This window comes from Caretta caretta, chromosome 2, assembly GCF_965140235.1.
Source record: "Caretta caretta isolate rCarCar2 chromosome 2, rCarCar1.hap1, whole genome shotgun sequence".
Taxonomy (NCBI): Eukaryota; Metazoa; Chordata; order Testudines; family Cheloniidae; genus Caretta; species Caretta caretta.
This window is the reverse complement of record NC_134207.1, coordinates 59,872,398-59,888,400: the sequence shown is the minus strand read 5'-3', so window position 1 is coordinate 59,888,400 and position 16,003 is coordinate 59,872,398. Positions and strand designations below refer to the sequence as shown.

At 40.8% G+C, this 16,003-nt stretch overlaps 1 protein-coding gene across 9 annotated transcripts in view; it reads left to right on the top strand.

Annotated features, from left to right (window-relative positions):
- SULF1 (sulfatase 1) overlaps positions 1-16,003 on the top strand; it is a 175,609-nt gene that overhangs the window by 152,457 nt on the left and 7,149 nt on the right. For 8 of the 9 annotated variants that reach the window (XM_048840903.2, XM_048840899.2, XM_048840901.2 and 5 more), the window contains 2 exons: positions 627-769; positions 863-986. In XM_048840903.2, coding sequence (XP_048696860.1) covers positions 627-769; positions 863-986 — 267 coding nt within the window. Of the gene's footprint in view, positions 1-626; positions 770-862; positions 987-1,858; positions 1,893-16,003 lie in introns of all 9 variants that reach the window. The other variant, XM_048840905.2, reaches the window with a different exon arrangement.

Genomic DNA, 16,003 nt, shown 5'->3' with positions numbered 1-16,003 from the left:
TCTTCACATTTCCATTTCCTCCCCCTCTTCAGTCTCCATAATGTACCTCCTTCTCTCCTGTCTGCCACATTACCTCTCCCTCTCATCATGTATACTCCCTAACAAATGGAGCTCAAGCCACAACACTGACAACATACAGACAGCTCTCACTAGCTTCTAGAGGAGGGCAGAATAGCACCATGTGGGTGGAATTTTCCATGAAACGTACATCCTATATATTCAATGAGGTTAAGGTTACTTTTAGAACATTAGTGCAAATTTTACCCTGACTTATATACTAAGCAACTCCACTGAATCTCATTCTGCATGAGCAACTGAGGACAAGAACTTTTTTTTAAACCCTTACATCCAATTCACCCCAGAGCAGTCAGATTTACATCATATGTCAGTTGGGGCAGAATTTGGCCTGTTATCCACAGGATTTCATGTCTCCTGTCATTTAAAACATATATGTATTTTCATATATGTTTTTGTGTTTCTGAATAGAATCTAATGGTTTATTCTTAAAACTAAAGAACTTTTTAGAAAAATAAAGTAAAACGATTAAAATCAATATAAGTTTTGCTACCAGAAAAGCAATGTTTATTATTTTATATCTAAAGCTAATTGTTTTCTCCCAATTACAGTGGGGTCTTTCTGTGCTTGCACAAGTTCAAACAACAACACCTACTGGTGTTTGCGAACAATTAATGAGACACACAATTTTCTCTTCTGTGAGTTTGCAACTGGATTCTTGGAATATTTTGATATGAACACTGATCCCTATCAGGTAATCCCATTTCTGTGTTACAAACGCTTCAGCACTAATATTCTGTATGGTTGCACTCTTGTTAACAAATATTTCTTTTTTTCTGATGCCCAGCTGACAAATACAGTACACACAGTGGAAAGAGGCATTTTGAATCAATTACATATGCAGCTAATGGAATTGAGAAGTTGTCAAGGTTACAAGCAGTGCAATCCACGACCTAAGGGACTTGAAACAGGTAAAAAAGAAAAAATCTGAAAGAAGGCACTATTCATGTATGTTTTTATTAGGGTGTCTTTTGTTTTCTTAATTACTAAATGGATCAATTACAACTCTCTCTCTCTTTCTCTCTCTCTCTGAAAACCTGGCAGTTAATTGTGTATACAGCATTATCAATGCATTGCAGATATGTTTCATTGCAGATATGTAGGGTTACTATAGATGGATATTACAAAGTATTGGGCAGGAAGGTGACCAAGCCATTACACTAAAAAATAATAGAAGAACATGCTAATGCTGCTTAATTACACTCTAGATAGCTTTGTAGGACTTTGTTTCCATTCTCTCCTACAGGATTAATTCTGTTAGTCTTTGCTTCCCAATAGCATCCCCACCAAGGAGTGATTAACTGCAAACTCTACATTGCAACCAAGAATGTATGTTGCAAACTTTTAATGGACAGACGTCCCTGCTGTGTTTAAGGAGAGCAAGATATGAGAAGTCCTTTACAAATGTTCCTGAATTTAAAAAAAATTAAGTGATATTTATACTTCACTTACCTGGAATTTGTTGCACTTCATTTTGGGTGACCTTAAAGTGTGCTTTTACAGGAATATTCTCTTCGTATTTTATGCCATTGCTTCTTTATTTTTCTCTCTTTTCTCCATGAAAATTCTCTTAATTTATCATTTCTAATCTGATTTTTATGGGATTTTTTCAATTCTTTGAACACATCTTTTAGGAAACTTTTGTTGGACTGCAGCTCTGTCTATATTTAACACAAATACATTTCTTTTTAGGATTAGATGCTGTGCATGGAAACTACATTGTGAATGGTTTTTACAAGTTCTAAACACTAACAAAAGTTACTCTTGTATTTTCCTATATCAGGAAATAAAGATGGAGGAAGCTATGATCCACACAGGTATCCACACTTTTTTATTCTCCTCAGCAGCTTCTTTCCAAATAATTGCATGATCCAGTCCATTTCAACTAATGTCTGTATCCTGCCATGTTGCAAACGACATAGCTTTTGGTGCATGCATTTTCTAACAATATTCTCCACTGAACTTGGCCATTGGTTATTAGATCTGCCATTCTGCATTTAACTTAGCTCAGTGTCATGGCAAGACTTCATGCAGCTCATTTTAATGATTCCATGCCTGTATTTCTTATATGTTTATATTGGGAATCTATGCAAAAAGAACAAAGTGGTGTTTTTTATTTAAGAAGACTATACAGCTGCTTTGTAAATGTAAAACAAATGTGTTTAAATATAATCTCTGATTTATCTATACTCCAAGGGCCCGAGCAAGCACTCATTGAAGTCAATAGCTATATTCTCCCTAACTTCAATGGGCATTGGATGAGGTTGAACTAGGGGTGGGGTTGCTGTAGGTAAGCATACTGTATGCACACCACTCCTTGCTATGAGTGGGGAAAACAGATTCAGGGAGAGAGCAGAAAAAGGGACAGAGACACTGAGAAAGCTGAAGTCATAACATCACTGTATTGGTATCTGCTGCACTGTCCACTCTACAGGTTAAGTGTAGAATTAATGGTAGAAAATGATCCCAGATATTTGGGCTTGGTTCTGTTCTCATTTTCCATCAGTTTTACACCTTTTCAGCTTCATACACTTTGTTGGAATTACTCGTCATTTACACCAGTGTAAGTGAGGGCATAACTGGGTCTCAGGAGACTACAGTTGTATAAATGGTCTGTTTTATGGGGCAAGCAAAGAGTGTGTGATTGTTAGCTCTGTGTATCAAACACAGGAGTCAGGAAACAAACAAAATCATGCATCTTATATTTTATAAATCTCTAATTTAAGCAGCTGTTTCCCAGTAGAGCCAAGTTTGTACTTTCCCAATTGTGTAGTTTCATGACTGAGGATATGATGAGCTGTTCTGTGAAACCTCATGTTATTTCACAGTTTTGTGCATTTCTTGCTAAAGCCTGATGGGAAACAGTTATTTACTACAAAGGGAGAATGAGATTCTTGGATTCTGTTAGTTTTATTTAAAAAAATAAAACCATCCTTTTTAATCTCTCATATGAAGACTTTCTTGCAAGCATTTTTATTGCTACCTTTAACTTTACATCTAACAGAGATGGAATTTTTATGTTGTAGGGCTGCATGAAATAAATAGCCCCATATATCATTATATTACATCTTCTCATGAAGTCTAGTAGTGAAATCATTCTAACCACTCACCAAGTCGTTTAAAATGATTCTATTGGGAAGAGTAATAGGTGTAGCACAATTAAAATAATACAGACCTGTAAAGCGCAGGTCCAGACAGAGATTCCCAAAGGTCAAAGGATTTTGTGTCCAAAGTTTTGGTTCAGACCCTTCGGACCCTGTGAATATGTGACATTTATAAAAGAAACCTTAACCATTTCTTAGTAATCTTTGAAAGGAATCTCCGAGAGGAACCTATTCTTCATGTACCAAAACTGTGCAGAATTAAAAAGGATGCAGCTCCATGCTGTTGTGAGTCTCTTAAAATACTGCTTGGGTATTATGTGGGCCTGCTTAGTAGCTCAGCTTACATGTATTGAGTATTTAAATACTTTAGTTAATAATTTAACACACAACTAAATGTGTTGATTTATGGCCAGTACAACCATATTAGCTGTGTTGTGGCTGCAGGCATATATGTCCACAGAGAACACAGTACAGTTTGTCCACAGAGAACACAGTACAGTTAATGCCTATGTAGAGAATGAACACTGCATGCCCATTTCTACCCATGGATGAATTCAGGAAGCACCTGTTATGGGACCTCTGTGCCACACATGTGCATTGAAAGGCAGATCTTGACTCCACATAAATAGCTGCCCAGAGTAACCATGAGCTATACACACAGGCTGGGACTTTCCAAACTGCCTCGGGATTTTGATGTCCATTTGTCATTATTCTTAATGGGATGTGAGTATCCAAATTCCTTAGGAAGCTTCAAGGAATCTCAGCCATGAATAACAGCTTGAGTAATGTTTGAGAAGAGAATCCCAACATGTGTGTTTATGTATCTAGCCTTAGCAGCATTTTTCTACATTGAGTCTTAGTCTGTTTATCTGATAAATTGCAAAATACTTTATAAACAAAAGCACTTCCTTATTAATCATATACAATTTTTCCCTGTTTTCCTTCTCTGTGTTTATTTTTAACAAGGTTTGATTTATTGCAGGGGGAAACATTTTTCTGTTTTTCCTTTACACTTTTATCTCAATTTATGAAACCTCTCAAGTTCATTCTTGAGTTGTGGGTTTACAGTGCCTGAAATAAGTCGCTTACCCAATCAGCATGCCCTCATTTTAGGAAATGGGAATATTGCATTCCCTGTTGGTTAAACTGCAGTATAAGTTATTCTGTTTTTCCTATATATTACAAAAAGTTGCACTTCTTGGCTGCTGTTAAACAGCTTCTGCTGCCATCATGGCCCTGAAATGAGACTTGTTTGGCTAGTTGGCAATGGGATTTTCAGTATATCAATTTGTTTCTCTATATATCATGCAGAATAGTATGTCATTTGGCAATTAGATCCCTGATGAAATGACAATTGTGCTACTATAACAAAAGCATAGTAAAATTGTAATTATTGTAGTCGCTGTACTTAAGTTGATGCACTGGAGAGTTCTAAGGGTAACTTTTATTAATGGTGCGTCCCTCTTATTACCTCATCTAGCCTCTTTTCCCCACAAGAAAGTCACAGAATGTTGATGGGAAAATAGATCTCTGTGTTTACAATGTTGCAATTTTGTAGGCCTATAAGTTCTCAGTGAGCTTTTCATTATTGGGTTTTGTTTCTTATCCTTTTTTAGAAATCCACATTTAACCAGCAGGCTGATGTTCTCATAATCATATCTGTTAATACACTAACGAACCAAGAGAGACTTTGCTGGCCTAGTTTCAGTAGCCAGTGAAATGGGGGTGTAATGTGGGATATGAACTAAACTGATACACTGTATGGTGTGAGTTGGGAGAGTGAGGTACAGATTTGCCGACAATGGATGTTTTTTGCCTTGAGCTACTCTAGGGATTAAATTCATGCCCCAAGCACAAAGTCTGGTTTCTAGGGTTTTGTCTGGAGGATTCTGAAGGGAATAGGAGGATACATTTCCACTTATAGGTGGGAAGTGTGGCTATTGCCACACTGCACTGTCCAAGTGGGGCATGCCGCTTAGCAGTGAACCAGAACATTAGATATAAGGTTCCCTGACTTGGCCTATCTTTATCTACAACTCCAGATTACATTTGCTTACAGGAAACAAACAGTGAATTGAATTAAAATAGAAAAACAACCACCACCACCCACCCCAATACCTGCACTTACTCCTGGAATTAAAATATATGTCAAAACTTGCCTAAGTTGAGTGGTTTTCCTATTGAAAACATGTCTTCCTTACAGTTAATTGGTACACAACAAAGATGACAATTTCTGTGAAGTACGGTCACAGCCATTTACTACCATAGACCTGGGGGGGGGAGGGGTTAATGTAACTATTTATCCATCTATACAAAGAATTGATAGAAGAACACTGGCGTTTCCAAAATACTTCCTTAAATAGTTTGATGGTAGTTATGCCTATAAGATAAGGGACCAGATTCATGCCCCACTCAATTCTTTTTGTACCACTCAGGCAGTGCAAAGAGAGCAGAAACCTTCTTCAAGTCTCTTGCTGAGGTTGTCTGTCTTCCATCTCTCCATCCCCTCAATGCCTAGTGCAGGAGTGTGTCAGGTGTGTGGCCAGAGTACAATATGCTCCAACAATCCCCAGCTGGCGTATGATCCCTAGTGGACCGTAGCCATCAGACATATTTTAAAGCAGCCCTCTGGATGCTTTAATCTGTACTCGGGGCCAGGAAAGTAAACAGGGAGCTATGACAGGCTCTCTTAAGCCTCTTTGCTGCTCTGCCCAGCGTAAGGCGAATGCAACAGAGAATCCGATGTATAATTTTCAGGCACATTTTTCTTCCATGCCTTACCAACGGAGAATGACAGAGTTAAAATGTAACCGTTGATTAATACTGTCAATAAATATAAATTAGACTTTGTTTAACTCTCCAGGGCACTCGGAGAGAGTTTGAACATCTTGGGCAAATCCTGCCTCTAGCACACAGTCTGAATAACCAAGCTATGTGCTGCAGAAGCGGTTCTGTGATGGCCCTGGTTAAAAATATCCACATACTCTTGCCTGGGCTGTATGGTTGCTATTTCAGCCCTCAGGATGATACAGTCCTTGTGATTCCTATGGCTGGTGGATCCACTATTTACAGCAATGTATGTCACAACTCCTGTTAGGCTTTAAGTTGAAGCTGAAATGTAATTCTTACGTTCATGGGTAGAATCAGGTCAATCATTTTAGGATGGGGAAGTCTTACAAGAATTGCTAATTTACACAGAGTTACCTTGTTGTGTTCTTTAGAATATTTGATGTGTTTCTTTATGAAATTCAGGTTCTTGCCAGCCCATTGTATACAGCTTGGCTTTGGCCATCATTGATTGTAACATTTCAGGAAAATGTGTTGAGTATCAGAATCTAGTTCCTGCATTTTGGAAAAAAAAAATTGCTCTTGGAACTTTATTATAACTGCTCAGTTCAGTTTGTTCACCTCATTATTTTAATAGATGCTTTTAGTGCATCGTGACGCTTGATAAGTAAAATGTTAAGGTGCCTTTTTTTCTTTAAGAAAGAAATTAGCTTTCTTCTTTGAATCCTTTATAATGTACTTTTTTGCAGGCAGAAAGTCGTTGTCACTTTATTTTGCTTTATAAGGATGGCTCTCACATGACCATTCAATGTTTCTTTCATTGTGGTTGATTTCCTTACATCTCTTTCAGAAAGAAGACTAACACAACTTTACTCTCCCCCTGCTCACTCACCAGAACCAGTAAACACAGCCAGTCCAGACAGAGAGGGTTTTCTGTTGTAAGGAATTTGTCAATTAGTTATAGGGCTACTAAACTGAAACATAGGACCATGGAGACAAATGAGCACTGGGGGTGGGAGTGTTAAAATAGGATCTAGCACACCAATTTTTAAAGAAAGGGTATATTTTTTAGAAGATACTATTAGAAAAGTTAAAATATTTCCAAATTTTACGTAGTTATGTTAAGTGAAGGGAGGCCAATTTATGTGTAAGATTCAGGCACTTTCCATTGGAGGAGTCAATGCCCAAACTCTCCTTGACTCCAATGGAGCAGGCTCGAGCCCCAAATTAGCAAACAAAGAACCTCATGAGTGTTTTTCCAAGCCAGACTTTTCATCTCTTGGCACTGCCATAGTGTAGTGGACTGTGCTTCTTCTTACAAACTCTCAAAGCTAGCCGTGAAGCAAAGAGTAAAAGCTGTGAAGGAATAGGTAGCTATATCCAGCCTCCTCTGGCCTATGTGAAACATGAGAATATGAGATGAGGGGGAAGCTGGTTGTTTTCCCAGTTTCTTATTCAAAAACCAAAGTTATTGAAAATACATCCATGTAAGATGAAATGTTTAGAAATGTCATCAAATGAATGTGATTGAATGTTATAAAAAAGTAAAATTCTAATTTGTTAATTTATGTATTAATTGAATAATCCAATAAGAAGCTGGGTTTTGACTGGCTGTCTGTGACAAAACATGTCCTCAGGTTACCCCAAATTACAAGTCCTTGTGATAACTGCACTGTTCTGAAGGAGCAGGGACACGCCACTCATTGATCTGAACCTTCATTCTTGTGTGATATGATGTGAATTGTGACATCCTGGCCAGACTTCCATTTTGTATATGGAGTTTGACTGCCTGTATATGACATAATGTGCCTCACGTCACCCCAAGTGACACATAGCTGTGACCATTGTACTCTTCTGAAGCAGCTGGGATATTGCAATGTCTGACCCGAAGCTTCATTGCTGTGCAATATGCTGTGAAGTGTGACCCCTCCACCCCACTTCTAGATTGTGGATGGTGTTCTGATAAGGAGCTGAATTTTGAGTGTATGAATATAACAAATATGCCTCAAGTCACCCCAAGTAACAAGTCTATGTGATCATTATACTCTTCTGAAGTAGTCAGGATATGCCACCAGATGACCCAAGGATTTATTCCTGCGAAATATATTGCTATGCATCTGCCACCACCCCACTTTAGTATTGCATGGCAGGGTTTGAATAAGGAGCTGGGTTTTGACTTGCTATATGTGACAAAATATGTTTCGAGTCCCTCCAGATGACTTGTCCCCATGACTGTTAGACTGTTCCGAAGGAGCAGTCACCAGCCTGAAGCTTTGTTCTTGAGCAATATGCATTCACATGTCATGTCCCTGTCACATGTCTACTTCCATATTGTATGTAGAGCTTGACTAAGGAGCTGGATGTTTACTGGCTCTACATGGCAAATGTTACCTAATCTATTGATCGTGTATTAATTTATATTGACTACTTAAGAATTCCCAGTTAACACACTGAGGTTTTGTAGGTTTCAGAGTAGCAGCCGTGTTAGTTTGTATTCGCAAAAAGAAAAGGAGTACTTGTGGCACCTTAGAGACTAACAAACTTATTTGAGATAAGCATCTGATGAAATGAGCTGTAGCTCACGAAAGCTTATGCTCAAATAAATTTGTTAGTCTCTAAGATGCCACAAGTACTCCTTTTCTTTTTGAGGTTTTGTAGGTTCTTGTCCCAAGATCAGGCCCAGGGTTATTAAAATTAAAGCTTAGTTGGGAGCCCCAACATGCGTAGTTGCAACACTCACAATTAGGAAAAGCCTTCTGTTTTCAATTAGCAAGTTACAAACACTCTAACCCAGCAAGGTAGATAGAGATAATACAGAATGTGCATCTGAACAGCCATATGCTCTCACCATCCCTTGCAAAAGGACCTGAAGTATTAGTTATTCTCATCATCTTTCTCACCATCACCAGTGCTTGTTATCCTGGCATCTCCCAAGAGTTACATCTCACGAGGCACACAGGCTGGGATACGATTTTTATAATAAGAAAAGGAGTTCTTGTGGCACCTTAGAGACTAACCAATTTATTTGAGCATGAGCTTTCGTGAGCTACAGCTCACTTCATCAGATGTATACCGTGGAAACTGCAGCAGACTTTATATACACACAGAGAATATGTTTCTCTGTGTGTATATAAAGTCTGCTGCAGTTTCCACGGTATACATCTGATGAAGTGAGCTGTAGCTCACGAAAGCTCATGCTCAAATAAATTGGTTAGTCTCTAAGGTGCCACAAGAACTCCTTTTCTTTTTGCGAATACAGACTAGCACGGCTGTTCCTCTGAAACCTGACTTTTATAATGTGTTACGCTGACACCACTATACCTAATGCATATTCCATAGGAGTTTCGATCCCTTTTCCTAATTTGTAGTTCCTCATGCTACTATTGTTGGGGTGCCCTTCTCCTATAGATTATTAGGGCTTTTACCTCAAGCTTGTTAACATGTACATCAATTAGTTACCATGACACTCTTGTGGTCAGACATCTGCTGATGTTCCTAACTTAAAATATCCCAAACTGGTATAAACTAGTATCTTGTGGTTACCTGTTGGCAGTTTAGTCAGTACAGCATTATATCTTGTGATAGCTTATGATCTAGGGTTACTTCTTGTTAGCTGTTTATGCTAAGGCCTTTGGGCCTTATGCCTTGTTTAGCTAAGCTGTTGTCTTACAGGCCTCAGACCTGTAGGCTTATTGCTTTTCTGCCTTAACTTATGCCTATACCTTACCTAACAAATATCTATTCCTATAGGCTACACAAAATATGTCTCAGGTCACCCCATTAAACTGTTCTGATGTAGCTGAGACATGGAACTCCCTGACTTTAAACTTTTTCTTTGGAAATCATTGTGGCCCCTTTCCCCATGAATACTTAGACACCATTTAGCCAGGTAACAGAAGCAGCAAATGGGACTTTTAGAGGATGTCGCAGTGGATCCTATGCTTGCAGTTAGAGGGACTAGGTGAGTGTTGTGTTCATTCCATCTGTTGTTTGTTTTTTCTCTTTGAAGGTTTCTATGGCTGGGCTGTGGGTCCCTGAACTGGCCAAGTGAAACAGCTCTGTTTGTGTCTCTGGGAGGGGGTTGTTACTGGGACCCTTGGGGCTTTGAATGGAACCAGTGTTTGAAGTCTCTGAATGGTTATTCCCTTCCAGTTTGCAAGGGAGGGAGCTGAGCATTGAGGCATAGTATATGTCAGTTGCCAGCTGAACAGGAATGGCAAACTAGATAAGTATCAGTGGGAGCTTAGCGAGAGAGTGTGATTCCTATTTTAGGTATGGCTCCACACCAGGTACAAGATATGGATGATGAAGGAACAACTGCTGCAACCTGCCTTCAGTGTGCTATGTTGCCCTTTCTTCCAGAAGGCAAAATAGATTTCTGGTGTATGAAATGCAAACTGGTGTCCGTACAGGAAGAGAAGTTTCATGCTCTGGAAGCATAAGTCACAACATTGTGCAGCATCAAAGAAAATGAAAACTTCTTGGACAACCAAATTCAGAAATCATTGTCACAGACACCACAAAGGGAAGGATTGTTGATAAGGGAATTGGAGAGAATAGACACCAAAGAAGTGGACAGGCAATTGTGATCAAGAGGGGGGAAGAGCCAGGAGGCATTCAATGCAACATGAAGTATCAAAACATTTCAGATATTCAGCAAGTCAACTACAGAAGAATCTGTCTCTGGAGGGGAAGCGGGATACCAGGAGGAAGCATGAGCAGGAGAGCGCGAGTGGGGAGGGTTCCTGCCTCATACTGAGAAAGAGGGACTATCAGCAAGTTATCTCAAGTGCCTGTACACAAATGCAAGAAACAAGCAGGGAGAACTGGAAGTCCTGGCACAGTCAAGGAATTATGATGTGACTGGAATAACAGACACTTGGTGGGATAACTCACATGACTGGAGTACTGTCATGGATGGATATAAACTGTTCAGGAAGAACAGGCAGGGTAGAAAAGATGGGGGAGTTGCATTGTATGTAAGAGAGCAGTATGACTGCTCAGAGCTCCGGTATGAAACTGCAGAAAAACCTGAGAGTCTCTGGATTAAGTTTAGAAGTGTGAGTAACAAGGGTGATGTTGTGGTGGGAGTCTGCTATAGACCACCGGACCAGGAGGATGAGGTGGACGAGGCTTTCTTCCAGCAACTAACAGAAGTTACTAAATCGCAGGCCCTGGTTCTCATGGGAGACTTCAATCACCCTGATATCTGCTGGGAGAGCAATACAGCGGTGAACAGACAATCCAGGAAGTTTTTGGAAAGTGTAGGGCACAATTTCCTGGTGCAAGTGCTGGAGGAACCAACTAGGGGCAGAGCTCTTCTTGACCTGCTGCTCACAAACTGGGAAGAATTAGTAGGGAAGCAAAAGTGGATGGGAACCTGGGAGGCAGTGACCATGAGATGGTCGAGTTCAGGATCCTGACCCAAGGAAGAAAGGAGAGCAGCAGAATACGGACCCTGAACTTCAGAAAAGCAGACTTTGACTCCCTCAGAGAACTGATGGGCAGGATCCCCTGGAAGAATAACATGCGGGGGAAAGGAGTCCAGGAGAGCTGGCTGTATTTTAAAGAATCCTTATTGAGGTTACAGGGACAAACCATCCCGATGTGTAGAAAGAATAGTAAATATGGCAGGTGACCAGCTTGGCTTAACAGTGAAATCCTTGCAGATCTTAAACACAAAAAAGAAGCTGACAAGAAGTGGAAGCTTGGACAAATGACCAGGGAGGAGTATAAAAATATTGCTCAGGCTTGCAGGAGTGAAATCGGGAAGGCCAAATCACACTTGGAGTTGCAGCTAGCAAGAGATGTTAAGAATAACAAGAAGGCTTTCTTCAGGTATGTTAGTAACAAGAAGAAAGTCAAGGAAAATGTGGGCCCCTTACTGAATAAGGGAGGCAACCTAGTGACAGAGGATGTGGAAAAAGCTAATGTACTCAATGCTTTTTTTGCCTCTGTCTTCACGAATAAGGTCAGCTCCCAGACTGCTGCACTGGGCAGCACAGCATGGGGAGGAGGTGACCAGCCCTCTGTGGAGAAAGAAGTGGTTCGGGACTATTTAGAAAAGCTGTATGAGCACAAGTCCATGGGACTGGATGCGCTGCATCCGAGAGTGCTAAAGGAGTTGGCGGATGTGATTGCAGAGCCATTGGCCATTATCTTTGAAAATTCATGGCGATCGAGGGAGGTCCCGGACAACTGGAAAAAGGCTAATGCAGTGCCCATCTTTAAAAAAGGGAAGAAGGAGGACCCAGGAATTACAGGCCAGTCAGCCTCACCTTAGTCCCTGGAAAAGTCATGGAGCAGGTCCTCAAGGAATCAATTCTGAAGCACTTAGAGGAGAAGAAAGTGATCAGGAAGAGTCAGCATGGATTCACCAAGGGCAAGTCATGCCTGACTAAACTAATTGCATTCTATGATGAGATAACTGGCTCAGTGGATGAGGGGAAAGCAGTGGACCTGTTATTCCTTGACTTTAGCAAAGCTTATGATACTGTCTTCCAAAGTATTCTTGCCAGCAAGTTAAAGAAGTATGGGCTGGGTGAATGGACTATAAGGTTGATAGAAAGCTGGCTAGATTGTCAGGCTCAACGGGTAGTGATCAATGGCTCCATGTCTAGTTGGCAGCCGGTATCAAGTGGAGTGCCCCCAAGGGTCGTTCTTGGGGCCGGTTTTGTTCAATATCTTCATTAATGGTCTGGAGGATGGCGTGGACTGCACCTTCAGCAAGTTTGCAGATGACACTAAACTGGGAGGAGAGGTAGATACACTGGAGGGTAGGGATAGGATACAGAGGGCCCTAGACAAATTAGAGGATTGGGCCAAAAGAAATCTGATGAGGTTCAACAAGGACAAGTGCAGAGTCCTGCACTTAGGACGGAAGAATCCCATGCACCGCTACAGAGTAGGGACCGAATGGCTAGGCAGCAGTTCTGCAGAAAAGGACCTAGGGGTTATAGTGGACGAGAAGCTGGATATGAGTCAACAGTGTGCCCTTGTTGCCAAGAAAGCTAACGACATTTTGGGGCATAAGTAGGGGCATTGCCAGCAGATCGAGGGATGTGTGTCCCCCTCTATTCGACATTGGTGAGGCCTCATCTGGAGTAGTGTGTCCAGTTTTGGGCCCCACACTACAAGAAGGATATGGAAAAATTGGAAAGAGTCCAGCGGAGAGCAACAAAAATGATTAGGGGACTGGAACACATGACTTATGAGGAGAGGCTGAGGGAACTGGGATTGTTTAGTCTGCGGAAGAGAAGAATGAGGGGGGAGTTGATAGCTCCTTTCAACTACCCGAAAGGGGGTTCCAAAGAGGATGGATCTAGACTGTTCTCAGTGGTAGCACATGACAGAACAAGAGCTAATGGTCTCAAGTTGCAGTAGGGGAGGTTTAGGTTGGATATTAGGAAAAACTTTTTCACTAGGAGGATGGTGAAGCACTGGAATGGGTTACCTAGGGAGGTGGTGGAATCTCCTTCCTTTGAAGTTTTTAAGGTCAGGCTTAACAAAGCCCTGGCTGGGATGATTTAGTTGGGGATTGGTCCTGCTTTGAGCAAGGGATTGGACGAGATGACCTCCTAAGGTCCCTTCCAACCCTGATATTCTATGATTCTATGAATGGAACAGAAAGCTACAGGGGACATACTGATGGGTGTCCTTGTTGTATGAAATAAGCAGGAACCAAGAAAGGTTCTTTAACCATCCTAAGAATACAAATAATCATCATCAATAACTCCATATTAAGAAGAGCGGACAGAGAATTCAGCAAAGGACACAGGAACTATAGGATGTGGTTATATCTCTCTGGAGCAGTGGTTCCCAAACTTGTTCTGCTGCTTGTGCAGGGAAAGCCCCTGGTGGGCTGGACCGGTTTATTTACTTGCCGCATCCGCAGGTTCGGCCGATCGCGGCTCCCAGTGGCCACGGTTCACTGCTCCAGGCCAATGGGAGCTGCTGGAAGCGGCGTGGGCTGAGGGACATACTGGCTGCCACTTCCAGCAGCTCCCATTGGCCTGGAGCAGCAAACGGCCACTGGGAGCCGGGACCGACCGAACCTGCAGACGCAGCAGGTAAACAAACCGGCCCCTGCACAAGCGGCGGAACAAGTTTGGGAACCCCTGGACTAGAGTGAAGATATGAGCTGTGACAGCAGAATTAGACAGTGAAAAATTGTCTGGTAAGTCTCCACTGAGGATGATACACATTGGAACCTATGATACAGCATCACATGGAACTGCACAGATTATAGAAGACCTCATGCATCTTGGAAGAGAGTGGAAGAAAAGGAAAGTCCAAGTGATCTTCCCAGACATCTTACCAGTCCAATAAGTGAGAGAAGGCAGAAAGTACTGGAGGTGTACAGTTGACTGCATGACCGATGTGAGGCTGAAGTTTTGGTTTTGTTGAACATTGGACCACATTTCAGTTGGAGAGCTGTCTGTACAAACAGGAAGTCCTAAATCTCACAGGTAGGGGCTAACCTCCTTGTTTGGAGACTAACTGGAGCAAATAGTTGGGCATTAAACTACCAATGCACTGAGAGGGTGCCAAGGAGGCAAATTCAGTACAAAACCAAAACTCAGAATGTCATGAACAAATGTGGCAAAGAATGTCAAGAGAATTTTTCAGTTGCTTATGTACCAAAACTAGGAGTCTGTGTAACAAGTAAGGGGAATTAGAAACTCTCATTGATAAGGAAAAAAATTTTTAATTGGAATTACTGAAACCTGGTAGGACAGTTCACGTAATTGGTTATAACCTGTTCAGGAGGATTAGAATGGGTATTGAGGGTGGAGAGGTGGCACGCTACATAAAAAACACGACTACCTGTTTTAGAGTTATTGATAACTCAGACCCACAGGACCTAGAATGTATTCGGCTCATTATGCTAATTAACAAAGCCCAGGGCAGGGTGTGGTGGGGTCTGCTACAGTCTGCCAAATCCAACCAGAGAACAAGATGAGTTACTCCTTACTGAGAGATGCTTAATGCGTTGACAGAAATAGTGCTATTCTTGGGGTGTTCAATTTGGGAAACATATTCTGGAGGTCTCATGAAGCCACTAATAAAACATCATTCCAGTTATTAAAAATTATAAATAATTTTATAACACTCAATATGAAGTAACTCTATTTTCATCCTCATTATGACAGATGAAGATAAATTAATCACTAGCCTGGATGGTGGAGGTTGCCTAAGGACTAGTGCTCATGACCTGATTACATTTAATATGGGCAAAAAGTCCCAACCAGTCATATATATACTTGGTGCTCAAGAGGACTAATCTCCCCAGCTAAGGAAAATTATGAGTGAAATTGATTGGGAGAAAAAAATTAGGCAGAAAAATGTGATTGAAAATTGGGAGTTCTTGAAGAAGAGTTTTAGATGGACAAACAACTTCCACATTCAAGAGAGGACAGCTTTGGTTAAAAGTCCATCCTGATTCAGTGTTGAAGTGGAGGCAGCAATTAGAAACTAAAAAACAAACAATGTATGATATAAGGAAAAGGGGAAAATAGCACTCAATATATATTAGAAGTTATGAAAATTGATAAGGGAAGCTAAAGACATCAGGGAAAAATCCATGACTAGCAGGGCTAAGGACTACACTTGGGAAATTTTTAAGAATATTAGGAACTAAAGAAATCCTACCAATGGCATAGGGGTATAGGCACATTACTAGATGGAGATGGTAAATGTTTAATAATAATGCAGAGAGTATTTAATAAATATTTCTGTTTGGTATTTGGAATAAAGCAGTATGATGTATTCAAATCACATGAGGCTGATTAACTATTTTCTAGCTTGTCAGCAGGCCCTAATAACTTGAACCCAAGAGTCCAAAAAGAATTGGCTATAGAGATCTTTGGACAACCCATGTTACTTTTTAATAATTTTTGAAATACCAGGGACATTCCACAAGATGGGAAGGGTGGTAATGTTGTTCCAATGTTCAAAAAGTGCAAGTGATATGATTTGGGTAACTGTAGGCAAGTTAGCCTGACCGCAATCCCAGTCAGATAATGGAAAAGCTGATA